This window comes from Ambystoma mexicanum, chromosome 13 (genome assembly GCF_040938575.1).
Source record: "Ambystoma mexicanum isolate Mex_15411 chromosome 13, UKY_AmexF1_1, whole genome shotgun sequence".
Taxonomy (NCBI): Eukaryota; Metazoa; Chordata; class Amphibia; order Caudata; family Ambystomatidae; genus Ambystoma; species Ambystoma mexicanum.
The window spans coordinates 637,687,919-637,707,539 of record NC_090938.1 but is presented as its reverse complement, the minus strand read 5'-3'; the positions used below and the strand labels follow the sequence as shown (position 1 = coordinate 637,707,539).

Below are 19,621 nucleotides of genomic sequence, written 5' to 3'. Positions count from 1 at the left end.
GGGTCCTCAAGATGCAGTGGTGTCAGTTCTCATGCAAAATGTCGGATCCCGTTCAAATTCCACTCTGGGTCTCCCTGGATTTTCTGTGGTGGGCCAACGAGGGGAAACTGAAGGGGGAGCCGTTTTGGCAACCGTGGCCGAAGGTGACTAGTTGCGGATGTTTCCCTCACAGGATGGGGCGCTCATGGCAACGACTTGACTGCCAGCGGTCATTGGTCTCCATCGGAGTCCAAGCTCCACATCAATCTGTTAGAGCTGAGGGCCGTCAGGATAGCCCTGAAGGCTTTCCTGCCCTCTATGTGGAGGAAAAGTGTCCTGATCATGACTGACAACACAGTGGCCATGCATTACCCCAACACAAGGGGGGGGGGGTAGGGTCACTCCTGTTGCGCAGAGAGGCAATGCAGCTCTGGTTCTCGGCCATCCAGCTGGGAATTTGTATCTCAGCAGTTCATCTGGCCGGAGATGAAAATGCGGTGGCAGTGCTCTGAGCAGGCAGAGCACGATCTCTCACGAGTGGGAGTTGGTTCAGGAAGTCCTTCCAGAGATCTTCATCCTGGGGGGAACCCCGCAAGTGGATCTCTTTGCCACCAGTGTCAACCATAGAGATTCTGCTCAAGGAAATTTCCTCAGAGGAGCCTTTGGAGAAGAGTTCATAGTGGATTGTTCACCCCCACTGCTGTGCGCGTTTCCTCCAGTCCCCGTCATTCCTCAAGTGTTACGGAGGTTCGTTTGCCACATGATCATCATTGCTCCATATTGGGCCAGGAGAGCATGGTACCCGGACCTTCTGGAAATGTCCACCTGCGCTCCACGCAGTCTTCCCTATCGAGAGGATCTGCTCTTGCGCCCCTGCATGGTGGGGGTGGGTCAGGTTCTCCATCCAGAGGTCAAGACTCTCAACCTTCATGCTTGGTATCTGAAAGGTTGAGGTGTAAGGATTGGGACCTCCCGGATGACGTGATGGAGGTGTTGCTTTCGGCCAGGCGGCCTGCAACAAAATCCCTGTACCGTTGTCTTTGGCGTAAGTTATGTCTGGTGCAGAGGTCACAATGTTGATCCTTTTTCAGTGCTCCATTCCTAGTTTTGTCTTTCTTACTTCCGTTGGCCCACAGGGGCCTTCAAGTGGGAACCATTGAGGGTTACCTGGCTGCACTGTCTATCTTTAAGCGCTTCTGAAGAATGTTCTTTAAGATTCCTTTGATTTCTTAAAGGACTGACTAAGGTGTTCCCGCGCGCCCCCTTTCCAGGTGCCGGTTTGGGATTTAAATTTGGTTTTGAAATTTCTCATGGGTGCTCCTTTTGAACCTTTGCACTCTTGTCCTTTGAGATTGTCCTTCAAGACTTTTCTTGGTTGCGGTTACTTCCGCTTGTAGAGTGATTGCAGGCACTTTCCTCTAAACCACCCTTTACTCTGTTCCACAAGGACAGGGTAGTACTGCGGGTATGTCCTTCCTTTCTACCTAAGGTAGTATCTGAATTTCATTTGAGTCAGGTGGTTCTCCCATCTTTCTATCCTCCTCGTAAGGAAGAGGAGCGATGCCAGTGGTTGGATCCTAGGAGAGCTCTGAGCTTTTACATATCTAGGTTTTCCAGGGTCCCAGTGGACAATTAACTCTTTGTAGGATATGCTAGACACCGAATGGGCCAGGCTGTTACCAAACAGACCATGTCCAGGTGGGTTATCCTCACCATTACGGAGTGTTACCGATTTCCGGTTAAGGACCCTCATGAAGGTTTGCAAGCTCATTCCGCTACGGGCGTGGTTACTTCCACAGCTCTTCAGCGGGGTGTTCCTATTAGGAATGTGTTTGATGCTGCTACATGGGCTTCACTCTACACCTTTGTTAAACATTACTCCCTGGATACGGTACATGGTCAGGATTTGTCCTTTGGTAAGGCGGTTCTTTATTCTGCCATTTGATTGGGTACTCTATTCTTTTCTCCTCCATTTTCTGGTACTGCTTTGGGAGTCTGTCAAAGATGTGAAATACGTTGGAGGACACAACCCATTTGATGAACCTTTTACTTACCAACTGGTAACGTTCTTTCGACTGGATGTTCCTCCAATGTATTCCACATCGCCCTCCCAGCCTGCCCCTCTGGAGAATTTCCTATGCGATTGCAGCTTACATTTCCGCAAGGCTATGTGCAGTCAAGCAGGCATGAGACTGATTCCACACGTTCTGGGGGGAAAAAACTTCAACTGATGCTACGGGCGCTGTGTTCTATTTATAACCGTTGACATCGCCCTCGACGGAGACCATCGAGGGGCATCGACCCAACGTCATCGACGCAGGACACCCTCTGCCGAAAGTTTCCTAAGTGCACAGCTGTGGACATTACATGTCCAAGATGTGGAATACATTGGAGGAACATCCAGTCGAAAGAACGTTACCAGTTGGTAAGTAACTTGTTGTTTTTGATTAAAATAATTATTTAATAATTGAAGCCTGTTTTTAAAATGAGCTTTCCTTAGAAGGAAGCAATAGCCAACACTTAAATACACTTCACAAATACACTAGTTAGGACATTGTGGACATTAATATATCACTTTTCACACTTAAAATGTAATACTGAAGTTATGGCAAAAAGGGAAAGGTTAGGGAAGGAAACAATGGCTAACCAGTTTCTCAAACAGGTACGCACTTTAGAATCCCCCAATGAAATATAGGTTAACCCTTTCCCAGCCATAGAAGTATGCATGACCTTTTGGTGTGACAGATCAATACATAGTCAGAGGGTAATAAGAGTCTGCAGGGAGCCAGGACAACCATTGACCAAAGTCTAGGGGAGCTGAAGCACTTCTTGAAGATAGCACAAAAGTCTTGCACAATGTTAGAGTTTTGTTGTAAAAAGAATCACTGTGCTGGGAGGCTTGTGAAGGGCACAGCTGCAAGCAACTCTGCAAAGGGCAGCTAATGCAAGTCTCCAGTGAGGGCAAGCAAGCTACACACGAGTGAAGTACCCCTATTTACACTACCTTGAGTCTGAAGAAAGAGGTTACAGCTGGCTTCTGATTCTGTTGTATTCCTGCAGATTCTGTTGTTCCTGGGTCTCAGTCGTGGGGACAAGAGGGAGGATGCCTGGGGACTCCTGAACTGCAGTTTGAAGGTCGTCGGCGGCAACAATGGGCTTACTTCATATCAGCTGCACTTTGTGTTTTCAGCTACCAGAAAATGGCACCACTGCGGTTCTTGGACACCTTGCCGACTCCCCTTGCTTCTGGGGTCCAGCCCTCTGTTGTGGTTCAGGCTTGGGTCACCCTGTTTCGATAGGGTCCTCCCAGATCTTCCTGGAGCTCGGTTATGGCTTAAAGACGATGCACTAGTTTCCAGTCCCCTGGCACTCTGTTCCAGCAGCAGCAAAGAAGTACAGCCAGCAGGGAGAGGCGTTCCAGACAGGTTTGTCTTGGTCAGTTGGTCCCACCAACCCAAGGGAAGAGGTCATCCGTTCAGGGCTTCTCTAGTTGATACGAAAATAGGAGCTTCACCACTGCAGCGGGGCTTCACTGGGCAAACCAACGGTCCAGGAGGATGCAGCAACCTTCTCTTCCAGTTTATTTCTTTGGTTCCTTCTCCAGTGGTAGTCTCTCCCTTCTCTCCAAGAGACCTCGCCTTTTATGCAGGTTTCTCCCATTCATTCACAGCCTAGCTGTCACTCACACAGCAGAGTGGCTGTCCTCCAAGGACAACCAGCCAGTCACCTTTGGGTGCATTCCTGAAACCAAGGAGACTAAGCACTGGGAGTTTCGGGAACCAGTGAATCCCGCTAAAGACAAACCAACAAAGGAGTTAAACCTGTTTTGGCGAGCAGAGTTCATCTCCGGTAGGACCTTTCCAAGAAGAAATGGCAAAAAAAGACGGGCAATTTGGACAAAATGGGAATCCATGGGAGCAATACTGCAGCTGCAAATGCAGCCTGTGGTAAAAACGTACCATGGTAGGAAAAAGAAAACCACTTCCACCAGCCATTAATTGTAGAAAGGGTAACATAAAAATGTTATGAGAAGGTAGACAAACAGGATACTAAGTAACCCCTACATCACTCTATGTAAGATGGTGTGTGCTGGGTCGACAAAGAGAAAAATATAAGTAAAGTCAATTTCACTTTACTACACTTGGAAACAGTAGTCTATCCAAGAGAAGGTATTTAAACCTTACCAGAAATCCAAAGGATTTTTGTGACATTGCACTGAGGGTTCTGTGTCACTATACAAAAAGATGCCTATGGACTTTGTCAAACTCCATAAACAAAAGAAACCCAGGGTTCAAAAAACGAAAAATACATGAGTCGGACAAAGGTCTCACTCTAGGATAAAAATTAAAAGTCCTAAAGTCCAGCGGAAGAGCTGGGGGTCTCTAAGGTAGTAGGGAAGTGGCATAGAATTGAGAATTCTCCCTAACACTCTGGTCGCTGGAAATTGTTTCAGCCACAAATTATTCATCTTCCTTTTTGGTTCCAGTGGTCGTCTACCTCTTCAGCTTCCAGGTTCATACTTTTATGCATGAATCCAGCCAATCAAACAGCCTTGCAACATTAAAACTTTGGGAGTGGGGGCGGGGTTCGTAATCCTTTCGAGACAGCCAGCGTTCCAGTTTGAACTGGAATCTCTCACTCGGTCTGGAAGACAAAGGGCTGCAGAATTTTGGACTCCTCCTCGCTTCCAGCCTTTAGACACACTAGCGCCTGGGCGTGGAGTCCACAGGACTCCCGCTGAAGATGAATATCACACAATGGAATTTCGCACCCTGGATGTCGGGGCAATGAACACTAAAATGGCGAAAAACAAGACTGGTCCATTTTGGTAAAATGAGTACTCATGGGTGACTTTACCACTTGAGCTGTGCAAACAGCCCTCAGTAAAGGTGCACCAAATTAATAAAAGGCGTCGCTGCCATCAACCATTGAAGGTAAGTTTGTCTTTGTGACATAAATTTCGAGGGGATTGTGTCCTCCGACGTATTCCACATCTTTGACAGGTAATGACCACAGCTGTGCTGCTTCGGAAAGTTTTTCGCCGAAGGCTTCCTGTGTCGATGGCGATACGTTGTCCCTCGAAGGCCTCCGTTGAGGGTCGACGTCACCGGATGTTATATATAGGAAGGATGGCACCTGTAGCCTCAGTTCCGGTTTTTCCGCAAATCCTGCTCGGAATTTCGGCGCACTCTGTTCTTCTACTTAAAGTACGATGTCTTCATCTTCTGCCCCAAAGTCGGGCTTTAAAAAATGTCGGGACTGCTGTTCCAAGATGTCCATCACGGATCCGCACAACATCTGCCTCGGCGAAAGCAACGCCACCGATGATTGCGATGACTGCCAGTCCCTGACATCGAAGGCCTTGCGGGAACGGAAGAAGAAATTAATGGTAGGTAGGGTGTCTAAGCCCCATAAGTCGAAATCCGCTGGGCTTTTGACCGACGACTCGAGGGGCGACTCTCTGCGTTGGCGTAAGTCCAGGGGGTCTCGGAGTGGTTCCCGCTATGCCTATGCCTCTTCTAGGCATTCGTGGAAGCGCCGGCATTGTCGCCTTCGCCGTCCTCGTCAGAGGACTCTGCCAGAAGGCGGTTGACTTGTCCTACCAAGTATTCGTCGCCGGGCGAATGGGACGCATTCTGCCAGCAGATTGTGATTTTCAAATCGCAGAGCACTGTTCTGTCTGCGCCTTCGAGAGAAGCCAGCAAGGAACCGGCTAGGGCCACCACTCGCACGCCTTCGATCTCAGGCGGGCAGCACGATCATTGGAAGCCGTCGAGGTCCAGAACGGACAAGGTTGATCGCCATAGCCGTGCCAGGTCTCGGTCCTTGATGCCGTCGAGACCGTCTGAGCCTGTCAAGCCTTCCAAGAAGGCGTTGACGCCATCGGCGCCATGTCCGTCGAGGGACTCTCTCGAGGCTCTGGCCTCGAAGCAGTTGTCGAAGTCATCGGCGCCTCGGTTGATGCCGATTGCATCGGCACCTTCAACGCCGTTTGTGGAGGATTTGCCGGAGATGCCCCGGAGGGCTGTGGAAACTGAGGAAGGCTCTCAGTAAGTCTGAGGCCTGTTTTTGAGCCCTTCTGTTCCACCACCCAGATTGGAGTTATTCCAACCTTTTGATGATATTTCAGAGGTGGAAGAAGGGTCTGATGAGATGGTTGTGCCTCCTGATGTCCCTGATGACCTGTTGTCTGGTCAGTCAGATGGAAGAACTCAGTCAGTCCTTGCAGATGCAAGTGGTCTTGATACCTCTCCGGAGGTGGATTCTGGCAGGCCCGAGCCTGGTACGCATGCTGAATCCTCGTACAGGCGCCTCATGTCGAGGGTGACGGAATACTTGGTGGTAGTCTGCTCCACCTGTTGATTTTCTTCAGGATGATCTGACAGATATCCTGGACCAAGTTCCACCCACTGACCCGGTGTTGACATTTCATATGGCTTTGCCAAGAAGGGTGGCGGCGGCTTGGACTGCTCCGGAGAGTCTCCTGGCAGTGAATAAGTCGCTTCCGAAAAAATACCATCCAGCCAGTGGTGACACCTGCTACTTGTCGACGCACCCTACTCCGGAGAGTTTGGTGGTGCAGGCAGCTACATCCCTCACAATGCAGGCTGCATACCCTACCATCCAGCGCTTTGATGGTTGGGCAAAGAAGGTATTTTCATCTGGGGGTATGGCTTTGAAGGCAGCCAACTCCGTTTGTGCCTTGCCAAGTTTCACTCACACTCTGTGGAATTGTGCATCTTTGGCGGCTGAGCATATTCCCGAAGGGGAGGAACGGGATGGTTTTCTAGCCCTCGTGCAGGACGGCAAGGATGCCATATGTGAAGCCGTTCAGTCTGGTTTGAACACACCAGACTATCAGTCGGTCCATGGCTGCGAGCACCATGATACACGCGTTTGTGTGGTTGCGGAAATCGGGGTTTGCTCCTGATGTGCAATCCCGGCTTCTCAACATGCCCTTTGATGTCCATCTGTTTGGCAGCAAGGCTGACGAGAGCCTTGAGAGGTTGCAGGCCTCCAAAGCTGCAACAAAGTCTTGGGCGCTGCAGTACGTCAACCTCTGCCTCTTCGTCCTAGGGGACAGCAATGGAGGGGAGGTTCCTTTTGGTACTACTTTTCCTTTGGTAGATCGAGAGGAGCTGCCAGTCAAAGGGGTCACCGTAGGAGTACCAGAGGTGGAAAGCAAGGTACTCAAGGTGCCAAAGCTGCACGGGCAGTTTCCTCTGTCCTCAGGCACTGCTGCATCCACGTCTGCTTTGTCATGAGGCCATGTCCCATGGTTCGCTGGTTGGGGGCAGACTGGCGCAGCATCTTGGAGAATGGCGTGCCATTACTTCAGATGTGTGGGTTCTGGAGATCATAACCCACGGCTACTGTCTCCCCTTTCGGCAGAGGCCTCAACAATCCACCGGGGAAGCTCTCTTTGAAGAGCCCGGATCCGCTCCTTGTGCAGGAAATCCTATCCCTGTTGGAGAAAGGCGCCATAGAACTGGTGCCTGTAGCAGAAAGGCATAAGGGATGGTATTCCCCATATTTTGTGATCTCGAAAAGACAGTGGATTGAGACCCATCATGGACTTGCGTTGGCTGAAGAAGCTCCTCCGGAAGGACAAGTTCAAGATGGTAACACTTTCTCAAGTCCTCCAGGCCCTTCAACTTCAGGATTGGTTGGTGTCTCTTGACCTCAAGGATGCTTACTTTCATGTGCCGATTCATCCAAAGCACAGGAAGTAGCTGAGGTTCGCGGTTGGCAACAAGTTTTCAGTTCTGGGTCCTGCCGCTCGGATTGACCTCCGCTCCGAGGGTCTTCACCAAGCTGATGGTGGTGGTGGCAGTGTATCTCAGGAAAGGGGGATTCATGTCTACCCCTACCTGGACGATTGGTTGATCAGGGCACGTTCTCCCGAGCAAGCCCTGGATCATCTGTCCGTCAGCTGCCACTCCATTCACAAGCTGGGCTTCTCCCTCAATTTAAAGAAGTCCCATTTGACACCTACCCAGCGGCTCCAATACATCGGAGCAGTGCTCGACACTTCCCCGGGGTTGTGCCCACCTCCCCAGGTGAGGGCTCATCACATTCTGCAGATGGTGCAAAAATGTCAACGTGCCCATAGTCTCCCGGTGTTCGAGTTCTTGAGGTTGCTCGGCCTCATGGCATCCTGCATTTTCCTGGTGCCAGAGGCCAGACTGCGGATGAGATCTTTGCAGTGGGCGCTTGAGATGCAGTGGCTGCATTTCTCCGGCAGGATGTCGGATCCCGTTCAGATTCCACCCTCGGTCGCACAGGATCTTCTGTGGTAGGCCGTCAATGGCAATCTGATGAAGGGTGCTCCATTTTTGCAACCGTGGCTGGAGGTGATGATCGTGACGGACGCATCCTCACGGGGTGGGGAGCTCATGCCAATGAGTTGACTGCCAGCTGTGGTTGTTCTCAGTTGGAGTCCAGACTCCACATCAATCTGTTAGAGCTGCGGGCTGTCAGGCTTGCCCTGAAGGATTTTCTGCCGTCTGTGAAGAATGTCCTGATTATGGTGGACAATACAGTGGCCATGCACTACCTTAACAAAAAAGGGGGGGGGCAGGGTCACTCGCCGTTCATCTGGCCGGAAACAAACGCAGTGGCGGACCCTCTGAGCAGGCAGAGCACGGTCCCTCACGAGTGGGAGCTGGCTCAGGAAGTTCTGTTGGAGATCTTCGATCTTAGGGGAACCCCACAAGTGGATCTCTTCGCCACCAGTGCCAACCGGAACTGGGAAAGATTCTGCTTGCAGGAATTTTCTCCAAGAGGAGCCTTAGGGGACGCGTTCGGAGTGGTCCTTCCCACTGCTGTACGAGTTTCCTCCAGTCCCAGTCATTCCGCAAGTGTTGCAGAGGTTAGAGGTTCGGTTCCCGGATGATCCTCATTGCTCTGGCATGGGCCAGGAGAGCATGGTACCCGGACCTTTTAGACCAGTCCATCTGCCCTCCACACTGTCTTCCCTACTGAGATGATCTGCTCTCACGGGAGGGGGGGGGGTTGGGTTCCCCATCCAGAGGTCAGCCTTCATGCTTGGTATCTGAAAGGTTGAGGTATAAGGATTGGGACCTCCCCAAAGACGTGATGGAGGTGTTGCTTTTGGCCAGGCGGCCTGCAACGAAATCCCTGTACCGTTGCTGTTGGAGAAAATTCTGCGACTGGTGCAGGTTACAGAACATGGATCCTTTCTTTGGTTTTGTCCTTTTTGCTTTCCTTAGCCCACAAAGACCTGCAAGTGGGTACCATTGGGGGTTACCTGACTGCGCTGTCTATATTTAAGCGCTCGTCTGAGGAATGTTCTTAATTTAAGATTCCTTTGATTACACAGTTTCTAAAAGGGCTAACAAATGTGTTTCCACCGTCGCCTTTCCAGTTGCTGGGATGGGATTTGAATTTGGTTTTAAAGTTCCTGATGGGAGCTCCGTTTGAGCCCTTACATTCTTGTCCGTTGCAACTGTTATCCTTTAAAACTGTATTTTTAGTTGCAGGCAGTTTCTGCCAAACACTGTTCCATAAGGACAGGGTTGTCCTTGGGGTGCGGCCTTCTTTTCTTCCGAAGGTTTTGTCGGAATTCCATTTGAGCCAGAAAGTAATTCTTCCAGCGGTGGTTCCTCCTCCACATCCTGGTAAGGAAGTGAAGACGCTCCATAGGTTGGATCCTAGGAGCGCTTTGAGTTTCTATCTCTCATGGATGTCCCGGGTCAGAGTGGACGATCAGCTCTTTGTTGGTTATGCTGGAAGGCGTTTAGGTCAAGCTGTTTCCAAACAGACCTTGTCCAGATGGATCATTTTGACGATCTGAGTGTTACCGGTTGGTGGGAAAGGACCCTCCAGTAGGCTTACGAGCTCACTCTACAAGGGGTATGGCAGCCTCCACTGCTCTACAGAGGGGCGTTCCGATTGGCAACATTTGCGAAGCAGCCACATGGGCCCCTGTCCATACTTTTGTGAGACATTATTCCTTGGACTCCATCCATGGGCAGGATTTGGCCTTTGGTAAGGTCGTCCTCTAATGAGCAATTTAATTGGGCATTCTAAAATTCTAAATTTGTAAATTCTTTTCCCATCTCCATACGTTGGTACGGCTTTGGGAGTCTGTCAAAGATGTGGAATACATTGGAGGGCACAATCCCCTCGAAGAGCAAGTTACTTACCCTATCTAGTAACTTTCTTTCGATGCGATGTTCCTCTGACGTATTCCACATCGCACCCTCCCAGCCTGCCCCTCTACAGAATTTCTTATGCGATTGCATCTTATGTTTCCGCAAGTCTTTCTGCAGTCATACTGGCAGGAGATTGGTGCCACACGTCCTGGGAAAAAACTACAACTGAGGCTATGTGCGCCGTGCGTCCTATACATAACCTCTGGTGATGTCGACCCTCGACGGAGGACCTCTAGGGACAACGTATCAACGTCATCGACGCAGGACGCCTTCGCCGAAATAATTTCCGAAGCAGCACAGCTGTGGTCATTACCTGTTAAAGATGTGGAATACGTCGGAGGAACATCCCATCGAAAGAACGTTACAGGGTAAGTAACTTGTTTGTTACATTTAAAATGAGAAAGGGGATACTTTGTATCTCCCCAGCACTCCACATAAGGTGGGGTGTGCTTGTTTCACCAAATCCCCCTACACATTCGTGACATCAAACCACCTGGAATTCAGGAAAGCCCTTAAAACCTGGCTCTTTCCAATACACTCCTAAGCCACTGCACCCCGTGAATACACCGCTAATCAACACAACTGCTTTGAATCAAAACTCTGGGCAGGCAGCTCTCACAACGGTGTCACCTGACACACCACCACTTACCGCTCAACAACGCGGCCTGCCGTCGAGTACTGCAGGTAAGCCAGCAGCTTTCGTTGTGGCATTCCTGATCCACAATCAACCCACTCAGAACAACATTCCCACCTGTCAAGCACCCGAGCTAAGCCAGCAACCTTTGCTGTGGCTACACTTGCATCATACTCAATGCGCCCCTGCCCACCAGTCCACATGAGACGATTAACAATAAGTGGCCCAAGTTAGCTCTTGCACATCATTAACTATTCACTGCCACTGTTAACCCACATTGCTAATCCAGGGAAACTCCCAAAACACTGACAATCCCCCACCACAAAGCTATTCCCCAAGCTAGGTACAACAAACCATTGACTGTCACATTACGGATACCACTATACAATAGGCCCAAACGTACGGCCTCTGAAACCTAGGAAGCCCTTTTCCTACATCAATCTAGGTGTAGCCCCCTCCGTTAGTTCATTATATGTTGAGACCTCCTGCAGTGAGACCTGGGCCGCCTGCCCACCATACATGATTCTCAATCATGGGTGCAGCCTCCACCTCGGCTTACTATGACGAATCGTACTGCAGGGTGATACCTGGGCCTCTCTTCCACTATGCAGAATCTTCAAATCTAGGTGTAGCCTCGATCTGGGTTGCCATATGCTTAAACATATGGCACATTGAAACATAGGCTTTTCTCCCACTGTACAGTATCCTCTAATCTAGGTTTTGACTCATCTGTTTATTATACGCTGATGCCGGCTACAGTTTGAAACCTAGGCCCATCGCTAAAGGACTCTCAATTCTAGAACCGGACACAAGAAATCTTGCAGCCTACCATACGTATAGCTCACACCACTAGTGTGGACACAGGCCGCAGGCATGGCCAAACATCCATGCACGATGGAACACGTCTACTGTTAAGCACATCCGGCCTAGTTTCACACATAGCTGTCCAAACACCTGACGTACCCCAACACCGCTGCCACTAGCATACAGCGACCACCACCCGAAAGGAATCCGTATAGCTGGCTTCACATACTCTCCTCAACAATAGCAGTCTATCTCTTACCCTCAAGAGCACCCACCCACCTGACCGACCTCTAATGGGCTGCCTAGTCGAGCCTTGCCAGCCACCGAAGTCTTAGAACGGCAACATGCACACACGTATCGAAGTTAATCTCCCTAGAACCTTCAACCACATCGACTATGGTCACCAAGGGCGTTCCAAGGAAAAAGCACATTTAGGCCACACAATTGGGGAAAGATTGCTATTTAAATAACCAATTACAATACAAATAAAATATAAAGGGGATCCAAAGATCCGTTCACTCTTGGAAACTGTAGTTCTCACAAAGTTAGCCAGAGAAAGTTCAAGGGGAGCCCTTAGGGCAACCCCACAACAATAGGCACTTATTGCCAAAAGCTGTTAGAGGATCACTTTTAAAAGACACTATGGAGAGTCTAAAAAAGGACACCCATAAAACGAGCGAAAGATTCTGAGTGTGGAAAAAGGTTCCCACTCGGAGGTATTAGGAAAAATAATCCACCCATAAAATCAAAATGCTCTGGGATTGACACAGGCCAGGAAGGTTTATCATTACTATAAAAATCTTAACCAACACTGTCATCTTCAGTCAAGTTGCCAGTGTTTCCGGATCCGCTCACCAGGGAGAGGTGCAATCCTTCATCACGACCCAGGATCTCTGAACCTGAAGGCATGGCTCCTGCAGCCTTAGAGTTTAGAGGTTGTGAGCTGCCAGTGGACTGCAGGGAGGTACTCGCCAAAGCCAGGGCGCCGTCGACTCTAAAGTGCTACGGCCATAAATGGAAGCGTTTTGCTGGTCACAGAAGATTACACTTCTGAGGGTCACAGCCTCTTCCATACTTGCTTTCATTGGCAAAAGCTGTGCTGACTCACGCATCCATCAAGGGACACCTGGCTGCTATCTCACTCTACACTAGGTCCCCGGGAAGATCCTTGCTGTGGTACCACACTCGTCAAGGAGTTTCTCAAGGTTTTTTTTCGATCTTTACCTCCGATGATGGTGCCTGCCCCGACATATCCTGACGGGACTTATGGGACACCTTTCGAACCTTTGCATCAAGCCCCACTCAAGTTTCTCTCGTGGAAATAAGCATTCCTTGTGGCATCACCTCAGCCAGACCGGTGGGTGAGATCCAGGCTCTATCCTGCATGCAGCCCCATCTGACTTTCCACAAATAAAGGGTGGTACTGCATACACACCCCAATTACATGCCAAAGGTTCCCTTTTGGAATTCCACCTCAAAGAGCTTTTGGTTTTTTTTTTTCCCCGAACCTTTCGCTTGGGCAGAGTACCTTGCATTTGTTTTACATTGCTCGTTCATTGAAGTTCTACATGGCAAGCATGAATAATTTTTGGAAGACTTCTCAATTGTTTGTCAATTGTGGACCTGTGATTCATGGGAAGTCCTAGTCCAAGGCTTCCATATCAAGATGGCTCTCCAGCAGCATCATGCACTGTAATGGCTGGCTAACCGGCCTCTGCCGGGCCGTACAAGAGCCCACTCCACCACAATGATCGCTGCGACAACTGTTCCTTTCTGGTGTTCCCCTGCTTGACTTCGGCAGGGCTGCAATGTGGAGGTCCATGCATACCTTCACAAAATTCTACTGCATAGACAGGGATTCCAGGGAGGAGTCCAGAGTCAGCCAGGCAGTGCTACGCAATGAGTGTTAATTGCTCCTGTTGAGTTGTACTACTATGCATTCATTATTTATGTTCATGTGAATCCATGGCAGACCCCATGCTGGAGCACATTTGTTAGTTACCTGTAACTATTTTTCTGCAGCCTGGGTCTGGCATGGATTCACATGCAAACCTTCCCTCTGACCCATCTGCGTCTCTTCTTGGTCATAGTACATCTTTACGTGCTTACCAAATCTGTATATGGCTGCCAGAGGCCGGGCTTAGGGAGAGGACTGTCAATGGATGGGGGCCATATGACCCAGAGGACAGTGATTGTTGTGGAGAAATACAGTTTTAAAGTTGTAATCAAACTTTTTTTTACTGAGGATGCCCAGCCTGACGGGGAATATTCATGAGCATGTGAATCCATGCCAGATCCATACCTAGAAAATAACCATGTCCTTCAGGCTCTCAGTACTGGGAAACATTGTTTCCATTAGTCTAGTTACTTTGTTACAACTTTTAGTAAATTCACTTGTGGTAACATTTTATCATTGTACAATGCAGTACCCTTTGTAGTGCCCTAGACTAACACCGAGAGGAGGTTTGGTTACTCTAGGTGTGCTAAATGGACAAGCTGGTGGCAGAAGTGACTTTTCACTTTTTTTTTGTGCGTTTAGTTTTACCCTTACTGTGTTACCCGCTTTTGGCTATTAACTCTGGCTAGTGGTCAGACGTGGCCATGCCACAAGATTTGTTTTGCTGCTTCTTTGGCCATCTGGTTTTTTAGCCGCCTTCTTGGCCTGTTAGGCCAGCAAAATACTTATATGGACTTTCAGTGCCCAAGAAAGCCGACTTTTGGCGGGCTACTGGAGGGCTATGTGTTTGTTGCCAGGAAGTGGGCTGGGACTGTCGTCCCAATCTACAAACTGGTGCCAGTGTGTCTGATTGATATGCATGAGTTTTAAAGCCAGTGGTACAGATAGCACCACTGCTGGGGTGTATGTGGGGGATAGATCGGTCATCTACTAGTGGGAGCTGCTGCTCTTACCTGGCTTTTAGGATAAGTGGACGACCCCTCCACCCACTCTAGACAGATCCTGAAAGAAGCTGAAGGAGACCAGAGACACGTCTGAACAAGGCCCGGCTACCAATTTCTGCTTGTCCTGGGAGAGCTGCTTTTTATCTCCAGCAGTCCTGTGAAGGAGCTGTGACCCTTGGAGTGGAGCGAACATCCATTCTCTACGTCAGCTAGGAGTCCTATGAAGAGCCTTCGGAAGTCACATGGACCCCCCAATGGCTGACCAGCTCTGAGTTTGGGCTACCGTGCTGCAGACATCCACATTCCGAGTTGAGCCCCGGCACTTGGGGAGGGAGAGAATCTTCATCCTGTGCAACAAGACTTAACTGTGCCTAGCATCAAGGGGACCTGAGATGGGAGGTAGTCTGACCGCAGCAAGTAGTCAGTTGTGTTGCCGTGCAGTGGTGACTGCCATCCGAAACTGCTTGCCTGTGCCAAGTCCTGTCCTTAAATGGTCCCTGCATCGAGTTTTGCTGTATTCTTCAACCGAGACCTCGCACCAGCAATAGTCAACGACCGGAGAGCTGCTCGAACCAGCAACCCCTGGGAATCGAGGGCTGAGGCTAACGGCGGAAAAGCAACCTTCAACCGACCTGCCAAGTGCTGCAAAGTATCAAGAGTACGGGGGGTGAGTTGTAGCAATACTTACCTGAACCCCCATACTCAATTCTTACATTTGGTAACTTTTAGAAACTTTTAGATTACTTTGCCTTTGCTTGTTAATGTAAGCACTCTGAAAGTTGGGAACACGTTTGTTAGCTAGTTTAACTCGCCCCCTGACACTTGGAACTGTTCACTGGGCCCCAGAGACCCTACCTTCATTTTATTCGGCTTCACAAACTGTGTGGAAACTTTGCTGAACTTTTGGGGACAAGGCCCCAGTCAACTTAGGGTTGGACTATTGACGTTGGGGTCAATTCTCTGGACTTGTAGTGCTAATACTAATCTGTACCTTCTTTTTCAGGGGTTTGATAGGTGTTTTGCCGTACTCCAGTACTTGTGTGTGTATATATATCTAATTTTTAGTATGGAGTGATATTACCTGTTAGCCATTTGTCACTGTGTTTTGGCCATGAGAAGTAGTTCTATACCAGTTTGTCTAAGTGTGTACCTTGACTGCTTCACTGTGTGCCCATTGTGGACCCCTTACAAGCTCGCCACCTCTTGAGACTTGGCCTAGACCACTTGCCTTGCTGCTTTGAACTGGTTTGACTACATCTCCCAGAGTAATCACAGTCACAATATAAGTTGGCCTTCAATACATCTGTCCACCAGGCCATAGTGTAGAAAATCAATCTCAACACACCCTTCCATTTCTGTACACTCTTGTGACTTTAAAGCTACCTCCTTCCCTCTACAACATTGTTGCCTCCATCCCCAAATGTCCCCCCTCATAAATGATAATCTTTCAAATTGCTTCAGTGTTGCTCCTTACTCTTTGCGTACCTTGTGGAATGATTTTGCATTTACAGATCTCAACCCCACTGCCTATGTGCTCTAACTGAACATGCTAGATGCTTGCACAGCTTTGAAATTGGAGAGGTTTACTTTTATTGGTCAGTTGAAATAAATATCGATTTGTATAAGAACTGTTCACATTAAACTAGTTTTAACAAGTGCTGTTTTACTTTTGTAGAACTGACCTTTACTCATTGTTTGCTTGTAAACTACCTCTGAGACGCATCATGTTAAATCACAACCGGTACTCTTACTTTGCAGCTGCAATCTCACCTCATTCCTGGTCTCAATCTGGCTGCAGTTGGCCTCTTCCCTGGTTCCTCGGGAGGTATGCCTCCTTCTCCTGGTGGTGTTCCTGGTGCTGCTCCCTACAGCTCCATGATGGTAGGTGGTTTGCTTCAAAACACTGGCTTCAAATTGTTTTAATTTTCTTTTGTGTTCATATGCAAAGTTGTTTCCGAAAGACTGTCCGGAACAGAAAGAATACTGTTACATTGTTAATCTGCTTGTTTACTCTGCCAAATTGTCACAGTAGCAATCTGAGAGCACCCAGCTTGTCTGGGATTTGGCCTATTGTGACTTCATCCAGCGTGACCAGAACATAGTTTTTGAAGGAGAAAGGGTAAGGATAAGTTGGGTGGATGTAAAGGTTGGTTAAAGAGCGAAAAGACAATGGGAGGGAATGGCAAAGCAGTGAAAATGAATGTTTGGTGCTTATGTATGTGGGTCTGCTAAAATGGACATAAACCTGGAAAGGAGGTTTCTGATGCTTGTTAATCTGCTTAGAATCAAATGCTGTGCATATGGTCTGACATCCAGTGGTAACTGCAGAGTATTGCACCTCGTCTTTTGTGGATCGAACGGTGACGTCGGCTTAGGCGTGTCTATAACACGATGCATAACGTGACGTGTAGTGTATCCAAAATCCCTCACGTGCCTGTTGGGGAGAATTCTCAAAATAGTGCTAATTCCCTTCACCTTTGAGACCCCCAGCACCTTTGCTGGATTTTGAGGACTTGATTTGTTTACCTGGATAGTGTGACCCTTTTCCCCACTCGTGTTTTGAAATGTTTTACTCTTGTGTTTTCTTTGGTTATGGGGTTTTACACAACTCCATAGGCATCTTTTCATTTGTGTCACACAGCACCCTCTGTGCAGTGGCACAGGGAAACCTTTTCAGGCTTTCCCAAGGTTTAAATACCTTCTCTTGGATAAACTACTGTTCCCCGGAGTAAGTAAAGTCTCTAGTCTTTTTAAATTCCTAGACCCAGCACACCCTATCTTACTATAGAGTGCTGAAGGTGTTACGTAGTATCCCCTGTGTCCAGATACTCGTGTAGTAGTCAAATGCTACCCTTTCCTCTCGAAATGGCTGGTGACAGTGGTTTTACAACAAACTACCTTGATTTTTCCCAACCGCAAATACCAGTAGCATTAAATCACAGGAGCCATGTTTTTCAAGATGGCGTCTGAGCCTCCTTTGTTTAAACAGGACCCGGTCTTTTTCCGCCATTTCTTTTTGGAAAGGTCCTTCTAGAGTTTGTCTCTGCGCGCCAAACTAGGTTTGGTCCCTTTGGTCCTTTGCCTTTGGCAGGCTTCAGGAGTGAAGACTGCCTCTGGCGACAGAGTGTCTTGGGGTGGGCAGGAAGTGAGGGAGGGGCCTGACACTCCCTGTGCTTAGTCTCCTAGGAGACCGAAATGCACTCTGTGGTGATTGGCTTACTGACTGTCTGGCAAAGACAGCCACCCTGCTGGGTGAGTGACAGCTAGACTTGACTGAATGGGAGAGAACTGAATAAAAGGAGTCGCTTGGCTTGGAAGGCAGTCGACCAAAGATGAGCTTGAAGAGGACGGCTGCTGCAACTCCTGGACTGTTGGTTTGCCCGGTGAAGCCCTGCTGCAGGTCCGAATTGCTAAGTTCACCTCGACAGAGAAGCCCTGCAAGGACGGCTTCTCCTTTTGAGTTGGTGGGACCAATCGACTCGACACTAAGCAACCTGGATACCATTCTTGGAGCTGGTTGTATTTTCCTCAGAGTGCTGCAGGAAACCGAATAACCAGGGACACCAGCTTGTGTGCTGGACTACAGCTACTGGAATTGAAGATTTTCCAGTTGCCAGCTTTTTGACCAGTCCAATGCAGTTCAGGAGTCCCCCGACGTCCTCCCTCTTGTCCCCATGACTGAGGCCCAGGAACTGCCAGGAACAAGGTCAACCGCTGCATCTTTTTCTTCATTTGTAAAGATACTCTAAAACCAGACCGAGTACTTGCCTCTTGCAGTGAAAGTGCTTGAAACTTTCCCAACTCACAGGCCTAATTAGCTTGTGACCCAACATATGATTCTGCTTTTTACAAACTATACTTGAGAACTTTGGCAGAGACATTTCCATTTATCTACCAGAACTGCTTTATCCTACCCAAGACTTTAGCCCATTGACTTTGCCCTAGCCTATCAAAATATCTGCACTGCCTAAGAAATAACTATTCTTTCTATGTTCTGATAACCTATGCCTTTTTGCTCCTCCTTCGAAGTGTTCTGAATGCCTCAGAAACTTAGTGTACAGTACTGAAGTATATTTGTGTGAATATATTGCCGCCTTCTGAATGTTTTATAATTTACAGTTAAATAAGTATTTAACAAAAACCTTGAGTGTACGTTTATTTGAACACCTGTGATTGTAGACCCCTGTTTAACATCATTACAGCTCACATTCCCTCTTGAGAGAAGCCTGGCTGCTCAGCTCCGCTGCAAAAAACTGTGGTACAGACTTATACCAGAGGTTGATTTTGCTTACACCTGTAGTCCTAGTTGTGTGTAGTGGTCCCAAAGGTTACTGCATACAAACTTTACTTAACATTGGTGGCAGGCGACAAGGATACATTGTAGAGTTGTTACATTGTGAGTTCTGCTTTACCTTTGTTCAAATGGTAACCTTCACAAGGCTAAGCACCACTAGAAAAGCAATTGTATCTTGCCTGATGTGGATAACTTCAGACAGGAAGCCCTGATCATTTTAACATTAGATCAACTGAAGGAAATGGGTCAGGAATCTCCCTGTTAAAGGAAAGAAAAATGAATTGATTGAAATATTGTTGAATCATCAGTCGTAGCAGGGCTGTCACACCTACTCCTTCAGAAAATGTGGAAAATGTTGATGAGGATAATGATTCAGAGTCTAATGTTTTTGAAGAGTCGGAGTCTCGGGATGTGTGCCCCTCTGAACCTCAAAAAGCTCTTAGGCCTCAACCTTTAGCCACAGCGACCCTACCAGGTTCAGTACTGAGTACAGAATCTTTACCGCTTGATAAGATGATACTTGAGTTAGAGTTCAAAAGGCACCAAACAAAGTAAACATCAAGAACTCAAACTAAGGGAAATGGAAATGCAACATGCTCTTAAAATGAAGATAGTCTCTTGAAAATGTTTCCATCGCAGTCTTCTAGGTCTTCCAGTCCTAATAGACCTTGCATGCCTAAGGAAGCTGTGAGTATATATTAGGTGAAACTTGATATTTTGGATTGGTTGGGTACTTTTGAGTAGAACTATGGGATTCAGGATTTCACAGGGAATCGGTTGATTCCTTGGCTTTTGTCTAGGCTCCCCCAGGTTGGAACTGATGCTGTAATG

General features: G+C 48.4%; 1 protein-coding gene across 1 annotated transcript in view; it reads left to right on the top strand.

Annotated features, from left to right (window-relative positions):
• IGF2BP1 (insulin like growth factor 2 mRNA binding protein 1) overlaps positions 1 to 19,621 on the top strand; it is a 699,136-nt gene that overhangs the window by 503,559 nt on the left and 175,956 nt on the right. The window contains exon 10 of the mRNA XM_069634579.1: positions 16,255 to 16,377. Coding sequence (XP_069490680.1) covers positions 16,255 to 16,377 — 123 coding nt within the window. The remainder of the gene's footprint in view (positions 1 to 16,254; positions 16,378 to 19,621) is intronic.